We start from the raw sequence: 17,428 nt of genomic DNA, 5'->3' as shown, positions 1-17,428 counted from the left end.
AACTGTTAATTCTTCATTCAACGGCTGTAATGAATTTGTTCATCCTCCAAATTGCCCATGCAACTGGGAGAAACACTAACTAGTGATTTTCTGAGCACTAAAGTAATATGATTTAATGATGCCGACTGCTCCTTCCCAATAGAAATACATTGTAGCCTTATTACCGTACTGAAAAAGCCACAAAGAGAAAAGACCTAATCATCTTAATCAGGTGGTAATTACTTTTATTATACTACATCAGATCAAATAGTACTTACCATGGCCACTTACTAAAGGAAACATGTCCCATAAATGATGTTTATATGGTTACCTGCAGTCTAATATACAATGTGCATAGATTGTGGTTAAACTGAAACTGTAATTGAAGTTTGTATATTGTACAGTTTTAATGGACGCCTGCTTACCAGTCATTTATATGGTTATAGAATAAAGTATATTAACAGATAATTATCACCTGACTCTGAAGTTCCCCTCAGTATTTTGGAGCATTTTAGCATCTTTTAGCTAATTGTTTTGGTCTTACTGGTTTCACTCTCAACACAATTCAATCAGCCTTGTTTACAGCTGCACATTGGAGCATTTAGCATCTAAAGAGACATGTATTTTTCTCAGGTATTGGTGGAGATCAAAACAGAACTAAAAGAGCAGGTAGTGAGAAACACAGCTTCAAATGAATGCTAATGCAACTAAATAAGTGTTGTGTTTAGACCGTGTTGTGCTGCACCCAAATAGTAAAAAAAAACAGGACACACTCCCTTCCTTCACACTTTTTCCTTTGTTGCAGATTGAGTTTGCCTCTTCCTTCTGTGTAGTATCTTGTATCATTCTCTGGTAGAGTGAGTGCCATCAAATCATCCCTGAAACTGACCCAGTCTATACCTGTTAAACCATTGTTTAAATTGTGTTGCAGCACAGCTACAGAAGAACAGTGGGGATACCTGTCCATGCGAGACACCCTGTAATCTCACCCGCTACGGTAAAGAGCTCTCCATGGTCAAAATCCCCAGCAAGGGCTCTGCCCGCTATCTCTCCAGGAAATACGACAAGTCAGAGGAGTACATCAGGTACGACGGGAATGTTCACCATGACTAAACTCACGTATGGGCAGTGATGTGGTGCTCAATAAAAAGGGCCATAAACTAAGACCTCCAGTCAGTGATAACAAATACACAGCCATAAATATAAACAAAAATCAATTCTATTTTCATCCAAGCATACATTTTTATTTTGTCTTTAGGTGAATAGTTGATCTTCTTGAAATTAGAAAATCTGGTGATAGCAAGTTGACTGTCAGGGGGTTATTACAAGTATTCAACTGGAAATTGAATATGTTAATTATTGTGAATTATAGGATTCTGAGATGTTGTACTCTCTGGTTCATCCTGGTCTGTCAGTCTGTCTGAAGGTCTGTCAAACAAAACAATAGTCAGATTGCCATGAAATTGAATAGCTACAACATTAAGTATCCAGAGGATTATTTAGTGTGGTCTGAATGATCGTATATGATGTGTCTTGCTCTACCAGAAAGTCAAAATATGTGTTACATGATCCTCAAAGAATAATGATGATGTGTCGGGTGACTGGGTGTATTTTCCTACAGCACTACTTTTGGGGTAAAAAAAACCTCTAAAGTTGAGAAGATCTTTGTGAAATTAGATAAACAATAAATTATCCTTAGAGGTAAAACTTACACTTTTTGACACCAAAAATTGCAGAAAAGATATCTCATGCGTAGCTAGTATTGATTGCCATTCTGTAGACGTAGAGTGGGTGTTACTGGGAAATCTTCACCTACTTCCACGGTGAATGGAGAAGGGATTAAATTGGAAGAGGTCAAAACTCCTGCAACACTTGTAGTGTAAAGAACAACTTTATTGTAGGACCAACGTGTTTTGGCTTTCATCAGGGTCATCGTGAAACACATTACAAACAATATTTAAATAGGGTAGGTATGAAGCAGAACAAAAATCAAAGCAGAAAAAAAACGAGGAGATATATATAGAAAGAATATAGGAGGAAGATCCAGTGACCATTGACAGGGCTAACATTTTTAATCCTGTTCTACATGTTTTATGGAACATTTACTAATATTGAGATTATAATCAATAATGAATTTAAAATGTGTTTACACTGTCTTTCCTCTCAGCGCCTAATAGGCAGGGATGTGGTACTAGGTAAACATGCCCGAACCAAAGAGCTCATGATGCCTCACAACACTTATTACCAGACTTTGTAAATCCAGAGAGATCAGAGACGTGGCAGTGACTGAGCATGCTGTCGGTGTTCGTTCTCCTCATCTCAGTTAAACCCTGCAACACCTCATTATCTCACAGTCACTGGTTAGATCTGCGTGAAGCCCTGTAGGCCTGACAGTCCCATCATGACAATTTACAGTGAGCATAAAGATGACTGGGAATGGTATTTTTTTCAAATGATGTTAGATTTGTTGTGAATTATAAAAAAAAACAGTGCGAGTGTATTTCACTGTGTTTGACATCCACACTCCACTTCTTTTTCCAGAGACAACTTCCTGGTCTTAGATATCTTCTTTGAAGCTCTCAACTATGAAACAATTGAGCAAAAGAAAGCCTACGATGTTGCAGGTTTATTAGGTAAGATCTCCGTCACTTCTTTCTGTCTTTCCTGAATATTTAGATAGACTTGCAGGTGCAGAGTGAACGGTGCTGTGGCTGCACTTACTTTTCATCAACATTAGTAGCAAACAGAAACTACTTTGGCATTATGTCCAATGTGCTTCTCCTTATTAAGTGCTCTTTCTTTTCAGGTGACATTGGTGGACAGATGGGCTTATTCATTGGAGCCAGCATCCTGACAGTCTTAGAAATACTGGATTATATCTATGAGGTATGGTGCCTGTGCACGTCCACAAACATCAGCCAATCACAATGTGAGACCAGAACCAGCTGTGATGTAATTAACCAAAATGTATGGCTATTGTCCTCAGCAATAAATATGTTACAGACTATTGTAACTATTGAAAAGACATTAGAGCATTTGTTGTTTATTTTTCCATATTGACAAATTATTTTTATTTTATTTGTGTTAGTCATCAGGCAATCTCGGGACTGGCAGTGTAAATCTTATCACTAATTATGCACATAAGGAGTTTTATTGTATTTCCTGGCTGGAGAAACTGCAGCAGTATCCGCTCTGGTCTGTGCTGAAGACATGCCACTAACAACAGCTGTCTCCGCTGATATATCCCCTCTAAGCTTACTAGCTACCTGCTGACTACCAAACATATATAAATAAAGCAAAATCCGAGGGAGGGACTGTAATGCAGACATCGCAGTGAACAAACTCCAAACTCTGCTTTGTCTTTTGTCTCCCTCGCTCATCTCTGCTCTTCCACCCTCCCTGCTGCTGTGCTATGGGTGAAACCAGATGATCAAGCACCGGCTACAGCGTCTGCTGAGGCCGAAGAAAGAGGAGAAGAAGAACAAGAACAAGCAGCAGACCAGCACTGTTGCAACAGTGGGTCTAGAGGAAATAAAAGCAAAGGTACAGCACGTACTGCACACTAACAAATAGCTGTTTTCGCGCCGAGTTCACAACTTGCCCCGCAGCACTGTAACTGCATTAGGAAACTACAAGGGAATAATTCAGGGAGAAACAAATTCATATTTCTTCACTTCTAAAATAATGAAGAATGTATTGTTCCTAATTAGTCTTAACCACAGTGCAAAGCACATCCTCCCCTGGAGCTTGGATTTGTTATTGCACAACTTCATTCTGCTTATATCTGAACAATAGACTTACATTTAACCACAACTGTGTCTTAATTCCACGCAACATTCTAAAACTAAAACAGGGTTTTCACTTTTAAACCAGGCTGCCAGAGAAACCGAAAAGACAATAGATTTTGTTACCAATCAACATTTGCAGCTTTGATTGGGTTTGTCTGGTGTGGATAGCCAACATCACGTTTTACTTTCCAGTGGAGATGTAGACACCAAATTAGTTTTCGAATATGGACAGAAGACCCCAGTAGCTATATAGCTAGAGACGCTGCACAGAAATACTGGATAATCTATTGTTGTCACAAAACTATTTCCTAACTTCAGCTGTGTACTTAGCACACAGATAAGAGTTGAGATTGTCTATATGAAATTCTCTTGTATAAAGTGAATAAGCTTTTCCCAAAATGTTGAACTTTTACTTTAAATTCCAATGTAAAAGTATTGAATCTGCAGCATGATCAAAGTTATTCATTAGTGTCGGGATTTTGATTGACCTTGTCAAGAGATTATTCCGGATCGATGTAATTTCACTGTACATTATCATTTACGTCACATATGATCTTTGAAGCATGACGTTGAAGTTGCCGTTGTTTGCTGTGCCGTCAGCAGGAGCCGAATGACATGACACGGAGTCACCCAGAGGGGGCGTACGCCAACACGATCCTCCCCAACCACCACCACCCTATCCCACGCCCCCACCACCACCACGGGGTATTTGAGGACTTCGCTTGCTAGAGCCAACCGTCGTTTCCAGTCCTGGTGACACCAAAAGATGAAAACCGTCCGTGTTCAGATCAATAACGGACCCTTTAATAACGGCATTTCCGTCGCTCCTTTGCTGTCACCAGTGAAAAGCTACAGCCAAAGTCAAACACCAAACTTGTGCTGCTAACAAAGCACTTGTACGTATGTAGGCACAAATTGGACACCGCTTTTTTGTTTTCTCTGGATGGGACACCTCTCAACTTTGTGCATCAGGGCCAATTTTTGGTACATGATCACAACAAGGGGACAAGAGGACTGTATTTCACCTTGATCATGTTTATACTCTTAATGATTTATTTATTCAGCTAGCGTCTCTGATTTCTTTCTGTCTCTCCATTTATCCCTCCAACTGTTCCTCCTACGTCACGGAAAACACACTGTACCATATAAAGCCATTACACTTTCTAAATTATGTAATTATTTAAAGAGGTACTATTATCTATATGTTCTATATTGTATACAAGGTGAGCATACTTACAGAAAGCAAATCTTACTCGTGTAACATCCATCCAAAATATGAGGGGAATTATTTAGGCTGAACTGTAGACCTTGGCTTTAGATCTAGCAGCATCTTTCCACATTAAAGGTGTTAGAGAGTAGCATTGTACCTGTACATAAAGTCCAACTTTAAAATGAGAAAGTTCTAAAGTTCTGTTTCAATGGTTGTCGTTTATATTCGGTTAATATATAACTTATGAAATATTAATTTGAGTTATTTATACATTTTAGGGAAGACTTTTATATGACAATAGCGGTCACGATTGTAGCAAATACTTACACTTACAATCCGCAGATATGTTAGACTGCCAAACATCAATACATTTGTCCAGGTAACAAAAACGGACTGTATGCATCGTGACTATTATCTCCATCTTTTCTTTTTATGTGTCCTGCTTTTACCAAGACGACACACAGATCCTGGATGAGGAGTGGATGATGTCTTCAGTTATGAAATGGTTGTACTTAGATGTTTCTTCTTATTCAATTCATTTCTGCCCACCATCCACTCTCCACTCTGGTTAGCATCATAACTTTGAGCTGACATAAGCAATAAGAAACAGAATTTTATTTTTTGCCGAGTCATCTCCTTCAGCTTGTGGGCCCTCTGTAAAAGTGTAGCAGCAATTTACAGTGTAGACCCGGCATCAATGTGTGTGTGTGTGTTTGTTTGTTTGTTTGCATGTGCACTTTAACATTTTGCACACATGGCTGAGCACATAAGGCTGATGGAAACTCTGGCGATTCTGGCGGAAAAAAAAGGAATGTTTGAAAATCGACATAGTTAGCAAAAAAAAGGCGTAGAGTTTTATTGCAGTAGTAAGGTTTTGATCTAATAAATGTAGAGTTAGGACAGCGCAGAGTTGAAATATTCTCAGTGGGTAACTTAATCCTCAATGGACGGGACAAAAACACAATATTTTTTAAGAGCACAAGTTAGCAAAGTGGGAATGAAATATAAAAATGGAGACTTTCACATTGATTCACTCATAATCATGTTTGTCGTTATCATGGAAAGTCGGCTCGCTCATTTGCCCTTATGCACTGCAGGAACTTTAAGAACCTGTAACCCTGACTTCCCATAATCTTGTCTTTTAAGAATTTGTGAGCTTCTTCTTGTGTCACTCTATAAATTGAGACGTTTGGGATTCGCACTGTTAAAAAGGCAGCAACGGTCCCAACTATACTGTCACATAAGTGGGACAGACAACAACAGAGGAAGTAGTTAGGGTATTCATTGTCTTGCACATTTATAGGGCACAGTTGCTGATGACTTTAGATGGTCTAAATAACTGCAGGCTAGTACTGACTTTCTAGGACTAGATTGACAAACTAGGTACTCTAGACAATTTGGCATAACTTGACACCTTTCTTTGTGTCAGTAGAAAGAGTTAACTCGGCCTCACAATTTATTTCCTTCTTTTCTCACCCTCTTTCTTTTATCAACGGGCTTCAATCTAATATTACTTACAGTGCAGGCACATTATATTGTACTTTCTTATGTGTCTTTATTGAATAAATACGTCTGATGTTGCCCCATCATCAACTAATGTATTTGGCAATGCTAGGGTACAATAAATTTGAACTACATAGCATAGCATGGCAGCAACTTATTTGCTATCATGCAGCAGTTTGGGCTTCAAAACATCACAACCTTTTTTGTTGCTAATTGTCAACACATTTTGTCGGACTAAATTTTAAAGCCCAACCCTAAACTGCACAAAATCAAGCCAGCTTAATGCCCCCTAAATTTTGATAGGCCTTTGACAATCCCATCTGCACGCAATTCCTAACATTTGTCTGGGGAATGTATGAAATACTTCACATTAGAGGATATCATGTTTACAAATGACAACATAACTTTTCTGTTAATTTGATCGGTGCATTCTGTTGCCGCAATATCTCCATTCATCACTTTAACTCACAATGAGATTCCACAGTCCCCCATCTGTCAACTCCCCTCCTCCTGTCAAGTAATCATGGGCTATACATGGCTGTTTAATATTCATAATCATGTGTCACTTTGACATTTTCAAAAGGTTCCCAATCATGGTCTCTGATGGCATCCTGTACAGGCTATGCATAACAATCTTCTCCTCTGTCATCAATAATTGTAGCTATCCTCAGACAAGTCACACTGGGGCTGGTGTGTTGAGATGAATACTGGGCTGCTTATCGCTGTAGAGTTGTGTTTGAACGGTCGAGCCTGGAGTCGATGTAGAAAGGTTTTCGATCCTCGAGACGCTGCGCGCTTTAAAACACAACCCGATTCATTTGGATCACAAAAGCATTTAAAAACACAGATAAATCAATTACAAATGGTTGATTTTACATCAGCATGCCGTCCGCGTGAGGTGCCACGGGACTGAGTGGTGGGATGCAAGTCTGTACTGTAGCAGATGGGACAACCTTCCTGCTGACATGTAGCTCACATTCCTGGGATTCCTCAAGCCTCTACTCTTAGCTCCCTTCTTGCACATCTCTATGGGTCTATCTTTTTATAGCTCCATGACATTCAGTCACATGTAGTGCCATTTGTGCTTATTGCATTATCTGTAAAAAAGAAACGATTTAATCCGACCAGCCACCAATGTTCATTTTTGAAGATCTGTCCTCCTTTTTCAGCCGTTTGTTTTTTGGCTGAGGTCTGAGAGGTCATCCGAGTAGAGAAAAAAATATGAGTGCAGGGCGACACAAGCAGCTGTCAGGAATTCCTTCTTAGAAAAACCTTTCCTAATAAGGAATTCCATCACACATCGGACAGACAAGGAAATGTACCGTCACTGCAGGAACAAGGAATGCTTACATTTTGTACAGATTTGTGATCTTGTGATTATTTCCTCTGTTAAAACACATTTTATAAATGTTAAATATGGTAAATACGATAACTATTAAAGTTTAGATTGGTAAAACCAGTGCCTCCTAAATCCAAAGCCCAATTCAATTTCACAGTGTATTTATTCTTCACACACTCGACATGTATTTCAATTTTACCACTCACTTTCCACCATTGCTATGAAAAGAAATACAAGGTTACAAAAAGAATGAAGGCATTTCAGTGGTAGGTTTCTTTGGGGGGGGGGATATGGGACGCCTTTGAAAAAGTGTAATTGTCTAGTTCAGATAAGTGATGCGTTTTCTTGATCATTCTTCTCAATGTCTAGCAATTTGTGTAATTCTGCTTCTTAAAATACCCTCCAGGGGAACCCAAATTGTTGTGAAAACGGAAAACTTCCTGTTTCTAGGGGACTTGAAACCACCGTGTCCCCATGTGGGAGGAGAAAGTCCTGGGATCGATCATAAAACGAAGTACAAAATAATGACTTACAATTAACTCCCAGCTGCTCTGTAGTTATGTGGTTTTACAGCATGCCTCAGGGTAGTGCATATGGACCCTTGAAATAACTAACGCTGTTATTAAGGTTGCAAAATTTTCCCTGTTTTTACCCAACCCAGACATCAGGAATACCTCGTTTCTGACATGGGCAAGAATGTTCACTGCAGTCCTACTGAGCACACGCTGTGAACATGAATGAGAAAAGCAATCGTGTTTTTGTTATAAATCTCTAAATGTTGTTCAGTAACGCTGCTCACCTCAGCGACTGGCAGCCAGTCCTGGTCGAGGACCTGTGCTGCCGACAGTAAACGCGCTCTTTTGCTGACACCTAAAGGACAAACTGAACTTATGAATACTATTTTCCCCCCTCCAAAAAATAAAATAAAGACGAGGAAATGTGTATATTCATACTCTTTATTTAAAAATTACAATAATTCACAGTTCATTAGAAATTACAGCACACAATTAAATGTGATGAGTACTAATTCAAACGTATTGCTTTGGTTATACTCGTACCGATATGCATAAAATAATGTAAACCGATCCAAACATCAATGGCAATCGAAAAAAAAAAAATCGATGCATTTGCCTGCTTTTTTAAAAATGATTTACTTGATTGAAAGTGAGAGTAACAAAAGCATATTATTAAATTCATGGTCAAATGACATGATTTTCAAAGCACAAAGTAGGATACAGTATATGTTTTTGTCACCAAAAATAAAGTATCAATTGCTTGTGTACATAAAGCTACAAAAGGCTTAAAAATAGAATCTATAAAATATTTATATACAGAGAATGTCATGAGAGCCTCTGTTAGTGCGGAAGTATTCAGAATCTGCATAATTCATAGAGAAATGACAGATGAAAAAGTTATGAACAAAATACTTAAGAGACATTGCCCCTCGACGGTGGCTGTTTTAACAACACGGGGTGATTAATCTGCCACGTCCACAGAAGGCAGACACGACGCAGATCAACCACAATAACTTTATATTGTAATCTAAGCCCTCCATCTTTCACAGTGGTTTTTGGAAGATTCAGTTTCCAATTTGCTTACAGTATTAGTGTCGTACTCGTTCTGCTCTCGTCGAGAAAGAGATGCGTTATAAAAGAAATGACCTCCGTGGTCTTTGTTCACATGGCAGAAAATGCAGCAAACGGTGTCGAGGATCACCACTTCCAATAAGTAAGTTTGCATTCAATTAAAGTTAAATAAAATGCCTTAATTTGACGTATTTCAAAGTAAATTTGATGATGAAAAGTGTCTAGTGTCAGTAAAATACATTAAAAGGTCTTGTCAATTACTTAACATTGAACGGAAAGCAGTCTAACTTTATGTAATGTCGTGAACAGTATTGTGGTAAACACACTGCTCTACTTACAGCAAATGTCTTTGCCCTCCATCAGACATCAAGACAGTTGTGTTATCTGTAATATTGCACATTATAAACATACTAACATCTTTCTTGTGTTCAGTACAGCTACCGCCACCACTCAGTAAAGTAGAAAAAGGCCTCCCATTGGACTGCACTTCGACTGGGTTAAGCCACCATTTCTAAAGCTGAGCTCACCATTCAATAACTTACAAAAACTTTAGCAATACAGTCCCCAAAAATACTTTGGAACATTTAAACATCCTAGTATTAAAACCGCCTGCTATTCTTGATGTTTCATACATTCATAAAATTCCATCATTTCTAAACTAATTAAATCCTGTTTTATGAGGACTCACCCGGGCAATCACTGCAGACATTTACCAAGGTGATTTCTTTCCCCCCATTATTCATAAATTCTCCTTTGTCTCCCTGCATGTGAATTTTCTTGCAACATCAAAAGGTTTCATGGAGAAAACTTGAAGTCGTGTGCAGACTGCTGGAATACACTAGTCTGCATCTATGACCTCTGAAGACACTCTCGACCAAGTCCCTCCCTGCTTTGAGGCACGTACACAACCTGCGGATGGTCGGGATCTTGATATTTCCGAGACACCTTTAAATAAAATTGTAGGTTGACCGACTACCCATTCAGTTCTCCCAGCTGTGTAACATTACTTTATCCACAGTGAAAGCTGATACCTCCCACCTGTTCAGAACTATTATTCATCTTTTAAGTTCGAATGAAAAATGTGCATCACCTGAAGGGGTGAACTGCAAAACTGTGGAACATAAAGATCATTTAAAAACAGTCAGCATATGACAAGTCAGTGTCAAGGCACATACAGTAAAGATGCGCTTTTGTAAAAACTCAAATTAGTAAATATCAAAAGCACACAACCTTTGGTGCAACATACTAATGTATACCCACAAGAGCTATACATTCATTAAACAATATCTTTGATATTAACATTAATTCTCGATATGTGAACGCGTTGCCGCTCGTACCTCTGATTCTATGCAGCCGTGTGTCTGCTGGATATGTAGTTGAAGCCCTTAAAACATCAACTGGATAAGCCAGCACTAAGTCCAGGCTCTGCTGCTGGGAGTTTCTGCCACCAAGTAGTCAGAGATTACTTAACGTCCCTTTCAGAATCGTCAGAGTAGCGAAAACATTTGGTTCAAGCAACTCATCTGTACCAACAAGTATTGTAAACATTTATGGAGAGGTTTCATTGGGAATGTACTGCATTCATTTTTTTCCAAACTAGCTAAAAACACTGAACAACCCAGACGATCTTTGAGTCACACTGAGATACTGCGATACTTCCCCCAGACACGGGTTGTCCCAAACTCTAGTACAATAAACACACAGCTTTTAACCACCATTTAAAGATGAGCAGGAGTTCTCTGGTGTTCTCAGGTGCTGTTTCCTTGTTCTTGCTCAAACAGCAGCATGGCGAGCTGGGAGCAAGAACCCAGACCTTCCAAGTTGCTCTGCACACATCTGTGGTAGATGTCTTCACTTAGCCGCGGGTTGCAGGCTTGGTAGCTGTACTGCTGGTGCAACGCCGGCTCCACCGCCCTGAATACGTGCAGGCCCGAATACTTTAAGAACATGTCGAAGATGTCCAGGGTCTCTAGAATCTCCTCATTCTCTTGGACGTCTGCCACCATTCGCGTACGTGTCGTCATGTAGTCAGAGTTGTAAAAACACGCTTCTTCAAATGACCTGCGGTCGAAATGGCCCGCGTCCTTGATCAGATCGACTGTGGCGGGATGCTGCTGGTTGGGATAGGCCACGTCAGGGTTGAAGTCCTGGAAGTGAATGGGGAAGAACACCTGCCAGTTGTTTATGGAATTCATGCGGCAGCGGTTCAGAAATTCCGAATTGACATTTGAGTTGACGTTGGCCAAGAAGAACAGCGAGTCAACCGGGTGCTTCTTCGAGATGATGTCCATGAATTTGATCTGAGATGGCACTTCCGTCTTGACACTTATCCACGGGATTTTTACCGTTGGGTATTTGCGTTCGTACGTGTTTATCTGTGCCTTCACACTGGCAAATATATCATTCTGGTTCACCTGCTGTGCCTCCACTGGGTCATAAATAAACAAGAACGTTAAGATGGCATTTTCACTGGTCTCAAAGGCATTCGAGGCAAAGACTTCGAGGAAATGGTCAACATAGCTTCGGTCCTGCAGAGTCAGAGGTATAATGATGTGAATCCTAGTCGCTTCGGTGACGTAAGGCATGGGGATGATCTCAATCCGACTCAGAGGTCGCACCAGGTGAACTCGCTTGGTGATTGACCGGCTGTGACCTTTTTGGTTCACAGCCTCCAGCTGAAGATCCAAGGTGTACTCCATGCCCCTGACGGGGTCGAAGCGCCTGTACCCGTTAATCAGCTGCTGCTTCTTCAGGTGGAGGACAGGCTTGTACTTCTTGTTCAGCTCTGCCATGGCCACCTCAATGACGTCCGCCACGTCCATGCGGTCAATACCCTGCAGTTCACACTTTGGAGAGCCATCGACGCATGAATAAATCTCCTCTTCTGTAAAGTATTCCCACTTCAGAACTTCAAACCGAGATTTGGGTTCAAAAGGTGGATTGATCCCAACGGGCCATTGGGAGCTTCGGTTGCCGTCAAACGCGACCACGCTCACGTTTTTTATTTCTGCCTGTGGAAACACAAGAAATCGGTCAGATCTAGACAGTTGGAAGCAGTGAGAAGCCAGGTTTTTATTTTTGACTGAACCACAGGTGATTTGTGACACTTGAAAAGCAGCTTACCTGCAGTTCAGCAATCTCATCGTAAGTCTTCTGGAGTTCAATCTCAGTGAAGTACCTGTGCAGCTTGTACATCTGTTCAGGGTCAGACACTGGGTGGACAGTCAGCGCTTTCTTCAGCTGTTCACTTTGTTCTTTACTCGGATCAGAGTTTTTTCCCAACTCATAATGGTTGTACTGAAGTCCCTGAGAGGAAACAGAGAGGTCTTTTCATGAGGCATCTTAAATCCTGGATGACAGAAACATTTCTTCATGTTTTTTCCGAGCATAGTTGTTACGCTGTGCTACTTACATTCAAACAAACATCACAAGCTATCTAGACAGCGTCTTGGGCTAAACTCTACTGCAAACAGAATGGTTTCAACCATAATTGCATAGGGAAGGGAAGACAGAGATCATTTTGTAAGAATTGAATACTACTGTTGTACAAAAACTTTCTATCGTCAAAGAGTTTTGATCCTTTCAGGGATTACTTCTGTTTTGGGAACATGCGGTTTAACAGATGCTTTATCCTATCTTAATTTTGCCACTTTTTTTTTATTCATAGTAAAATACAATCTCTGGAGCATCAGGTTAAAAAGCAACGGTTAAGAATTTAAGGTTGAAACTTAGCAGCAAATGACTGACACTGGCACCAGAATCCCACTTAAAAGACAGTCACTTAAGCCGAAAACAGAGTAGTCACCTAAGGAGCTTGAGTGATTAAAAAAAGTGAATCCAATCTGATCAAGCTATTAAAAGAACAAAGAATAGAGACACAGCTTAACTGAGCAGCGAGGCCACCCTGTTGTAAATGTTTGCCAACAGCCTGTAGTGGTACACTTAGTGAAGCGTTATCCGTGCCCAATTGTCATCAATGTGCTCTCTTAACAGAAAAATTGATGTCTGGCTCTGTGTTCAAGCTGTTCTCTTCACCCGCACCAGGCCCTTTTAACTCCCCCCCCCCCCCCCCCTGCTCCCCTCCCTCATGTAGGGGTCTCTGCTGGAGCTCTTCTGGCTCAGGGCCCTTTAGTTAGCCATGCAACTCACTCTCAACTGCGTAATAAGATGGTTTCCAGCACCGTGTCGTGGCCAAGTGGGGAGAAAATAGAAGGTAAAGACAGTGGAATAACTCAACTACAACTACACTGGCCGCATGTATATTGTAAAAATCACACTTTTACGTTGATGACCTTCGAACAATATATTTGAAAACGTTGACATAGACCACACACACTTCAGCATGGATGCAGCAGACTGTGCTGCATGCAACAAACAATCGCCTGAAAGGGCACCGGGACGGATCAGGTCTCCACAGAGCTTGTTTGACCTTAAATGCTAATGACATTACAGGAGCGGAGCATGTTGACCCACAGGGGATTTTCACACCATTGAACCTAAGCAAGACTGAACCGAGTGGCGCTCTGCTCGCCTGTTTACCTATTCCACGTTGCTGCTGGAGCTGTGGAGCGTAGGCTAAAGGGTATTAGCAATCTACTCTGTAATATAAATACCGCCTCTGTGCTAGAATGGTAATTAGACTTTTATATAGCCGTCTGTCACTTTTAAGTGCCGTCCCAGAGGCCAAGCAGGATTTCTGCCGTGACAGTTTTGTGTTTCTTTGGAGAAGGAGAACCACTGCTGTAGCCGGTCTCACGACTAAAGTGACAGCCTGAGCATCTTTTCCCTCCGTCGCTCGTCATTCATTTTAACTACGAGCTGCCTCGTTCTGCTCCCTTTGAACATCAAACATTAAGAAGACAAGGCTGTTTTATGGATTTTAAAAAATACATGTATTATTGAACAGAGAGATGGTGTTGAATGAGTGCAGTGTGATCGTGTGCCCGGATAAGATTAGACTCAACCTACCTGATTTTCACTGACGCAGTTTGTGTTTGTGTAGTCAATGATGCATCTTCCGAGCCACTCATCGGGCCTCGCGCTCAGGATGTCGTTCCGACAGTTTTCCAGGTAGGGCTGGAGTCGGAGGAGCAAGGTACGAGACAGGATGTACCCGAACCCTCCGTAGCAGTACTTCCCTTCCATCTCTCCACCTATGAACTCCTCAGGACTGCCCATGTAAAGCTCTCGATCCATACTCAGGTGATCCACCAGGGCTTTGATCCGGTCCGCTTCCGTGTAGGCGTCATCTTGGACAAAGTAAAACCAGTCGTATTCATTGATGTAATGGTCCAAGATGTATTTGATATTCTGAAACATGTTCCAGACCAGCCTCTCGTCTCCGTGAGAGACGACGAACATGCCGTGAGGGACTTTGCGGTTGCGCATGCCGGTGAAGAATATCACAGTGTCCAGGTGGTGGCTGATGGTGCGATTGACAGCTACGCCCAGAGTGTTTATGGTGCTTCTGGATGTCAGGACCCCGACGAACAGACGCTCTCGCATCCCCAGCTCTGTGCTTATGTATTTAGCCCTGAAAAAGACACCAAACATCGACTGAATAAATGCTAAATATGTATTTGAATTAAAAATACACCAACGCTGAACAATTCTTCATCTTACGGTCACACCAAAATGTGTTATCTTGACTATTTTCTTACTATAACTGGAATAATAAGGACTGAAAAAAGTATAAAAAATAAATAAAAAAAAAAGACATTTTGGATCCGAACTAAATCTGTTTCCAGCCATTTCCATGAAGTCTTGAGTGTTTTTAAATATTGACACACACAGACGAACAAGAAAAACCATCGGCTCTCTGACGAGGAAACATGCACGGACTGGAAATGTGATTCATCACTGCAGTTATTGAGAGTTGGCTGGAACGTACCGGCCTGACCTGGCCTTGGGTACTTGTGAGGAGCATTTTTTTGCCACTTTTTGACACTCCATAAACTAAACGATTGACCAATTAATTGAGCAAACAATCTAAATCGATAGTTGCTCTACCTTTTATATTACAATCCCCTTCATGGCACTGGTTGCCCATGAAAACATGTGTGCTGAAATGCTTAAAATAGCCTCAGCAGAACTTCTCCACAGGGGAAAAGTCTCTTTTCTCAGAATTGCAATGCAATGCAACCACTTCGGGTGAGAGAGCTAACATCCAAACAAGGGTCTCTATCCAGAAAATCTGGGAAATGTCTGCCTGTTTACAAAGAAAATGTGAGGGAGAACTCATTCAGCAGGGAGGCATGGCCCCAAAATGTAGATACCATCAGCTCTGTGGCAGGGAATGTTGGCAGTTAGCAACCCACAGATGAGGTGGGGTTGTGAACTTAATCCATCAGACTCTCTGTGCCAATTTGATCAAGACCAGTGACATCAGGGAGAAGGATAAAAATACTGCAGAATTATACATGTTATGTCTGCCATTTGGTTTTGCATTATCAGTCTAACTCATCATGTTGTCAGTGTACAATATGACAACCAGGGACACCTATTAATATGTAAACAAAATGATTGGTTTTGTCATCTCTTGAGGATGAACTATGGCCTGCTGTGCTGCAAACGTTAGCCTCTAATAATGTGTTTCAAAACAAGTGTACGCCATATGTTATAAGCCTAGTTACTGTGTTCACCAGTTTAAGTTAAAGTCCATCCAAAGCTTACCTGAACACTTTCTTGGGACTCTGTTGGACTTGTTTATACGGGACTATTCTTGGCTCAAAATCCTCTTCGGACTCCACATCGTTGATAGTCGAGATAGAGTTGGGCTTTCGGGCTCCTTTGAGCTGCGCGTCGTGACCCACAGTCACATCCTCACCCTCCTTAGCGTCTAGGTAACACGCTTCTTCCGTCCAGTTTACACTCAGTAAACTCAACGTGAACCCTAAAGAAATACCGACCACCACCGGGCCGACCGAGCGCAGGACAGAAATAAAAGCTGAGAATCTCATCTTGTTGCTTCTGCTCCTCTGCCCCGACAGTCCGCGCGTCGCTTCCAAAACGCGTCCAAACAGGCCTCTGGGTCCCGGGACAGGTCAACTACATCAAGTCTGAGTCGAAGCAGCCATATCGACGTTCAACTTAAGGGAAATATGTAACTTCCTCCTTAAATCTTACGCAGGATTCGTACGTGTCAGTAGTGTCGCTGCTGCCTGGCTCCTCCCCGGCCAGACGCGAGCATCAGAGGCGGGTCTAGTTCCAGACTGGGTGGATTAATTCAGAGCCGCGCAGGGCGGAAGGATAATGAACACGACCCACTGACTGGAGGCGAGGAAATGTGAACTGGAACACAACCAAAGTCCCTCTGTCTGTTTCCACGCGGATGATGACATCCATTCATATTTACATTTACAGAACTGTAAAAAGTGAATGTATTTATCATGTTTGTGCGGTTTTTTTATTTGATAATTTACCGGAAACTGAAATTACGCACAGTTTTTAACTTTTGCAAATGTTAACATATTGCAAATACCTTAACTAAACCATAGAAGTGTTAAAAACCATCGAATTTGTCACTAACATAACATGCGTTCACCTACAATTAGGTAGGTGTTTGTACCACTATAACTCAGAGGGAAACCTTGTGATTTGAGAGTTCTAGTTTCTTTTCATATGATCAAACAGCAACTAATGTGCATCAGTAGGCTAATGATATGTAACAGTTTACATACATCACATATTTTCAATGTAGGACTTTTTCCTGCACAGTAATGGCGTATTTTTGGGTGTGGTTTGGCTTAAGGTTGTGAATACTTCCGCCATGGTGGGACTGACATGCACCTTCATGCCTGTCAGTAGACTCATACCAATAATGGGCATCACTGAATGCACCGATATTACCTCCCACTTCCACCAGTCCTCTCTTAGTGTTGGACACCGAACACTTTACACTGATAAGGATTATTTTCATGCTCATAAAAACTTCAAACTCCAACGATTTTAGCACTTTTATTGCACTTCAACATCTTTCTTGCAGTATCTAATCTCATATATAAAAAGAGCAATGATGATAATA

At 41.1% G+C, this 17,428-nt stretch overlaps 2 protein-coding genes across 3 annotated transcripts in view; one reads left to right on the top strand and one right to left on the bottom strand.

The window, feature by feature from the left end:
- asic4a (acid-sensing (proton-gated) ion channel family member 4a) overlaps positions 1 to 8,751 on the top strand; it is a 76,146-nt gene extending 67,395 nt beyond the window's left edge. The window contains exons 6-10 of one of the 2 annotated variants that reach the window (XM_076109291.1): positions 911 to 1,064; positions 2,521 to 2,612; positions 2,786 to 2,865; positions 3,406 to 3,522; positions 4,371 to 8,751. In XM_076109291.1, coding sequence (XP_075965406.1) covers positions 911 to 1,064; positions 2,521 to 2,612; positions 2,786 to 2,865; positions 3,406 to 3,522; positions 4,371 to 4,496 — 569 coding nt within the window. In that variant the 3' untranslated portion in view covers positions 4,497 to 8,751. Of the gene's footprint in view, positions 1 to 910; positions 1,065 to 2,520; positions 2,613 to 2,785; positions 2,866 to 3,405; positions 3,523 to 4,367 lie in introns of both variants that reach the window. The other variant, XM_076109283.1, reaches the window with a different exon arrangement.
- Positions 8,752 to 8,757: 6 nt separating this feature from the next.
- On the bottom strand, positions 8,758 to 16,543 carry chpfa (chondroitin polymerizing factor a). The gene is made up of 4 exons (XM_076109271.1): positions 16,078 to 16,543; positions 14,374 to 14,938; positions 12,529 to 12,711; positions 8,758 to 12,416 (listed from the first exon to the last, which is right to left on the bottom strand). The coding sequence occupies exons 1-4, from the start codon at positions 16,362 to 16,364 to the stop codon at positions 11,154 to 11,156; spliced, it is 2,298 nt and encodes a 765-aa protein (XP_075965386.1). The 5' UTR covers positions 16,365 to 16,543; the 3' UTR covers positions 8,758 to 11,153.
- Positions 16,544 to 17,428: the final 885 nt, after the last annotated feature.

Source organism: Anarhichas minor, unplaced genomic scaffold, assembly GCF_050575085.1.
Source record: "Anarhichas minor isolate MPS153535 unplaced genomic scaffold, ASM5057508v1 ptg000004l, whole genome shotgun sequence".
In the NCBI taxonomy this organism is placed as follows: Eukaryota; Metazoa; Chordata; class Actinopteri; order Perciformes; family Anarhichadidae; genus Anarhichas; species Anarhichas minor.
This window is presented reverse-complemented; position numbering and strand designations above follow the sequence as displayed.

Excerpts from the sequence above, each read along its gene's own strand:
- chpfa (XM_076109271.1), bottom strand. The coding sequence starts at position 16,364 with ATGAGATTCTCAGCTTTTATTTCTGTCCTGCGCTCGGTCGGCCCGGTG. Across the intron at positions 14,939-16,077 it reads AGTCCCAAGAAAGTGTTCAG|GGCTAAATACATAAGCACAG; the intron begins GTAAGCTTTGGA and ends TGTCTTTTTCAG. Across the intron at positions 12,417-12,528 it reads ATGAGATTGCTGAACTGCAG|GCAGAAATAAAAAACGTGAG; the intron begins GTAAGCTGCTTT and ends GTGTTTCCACAG.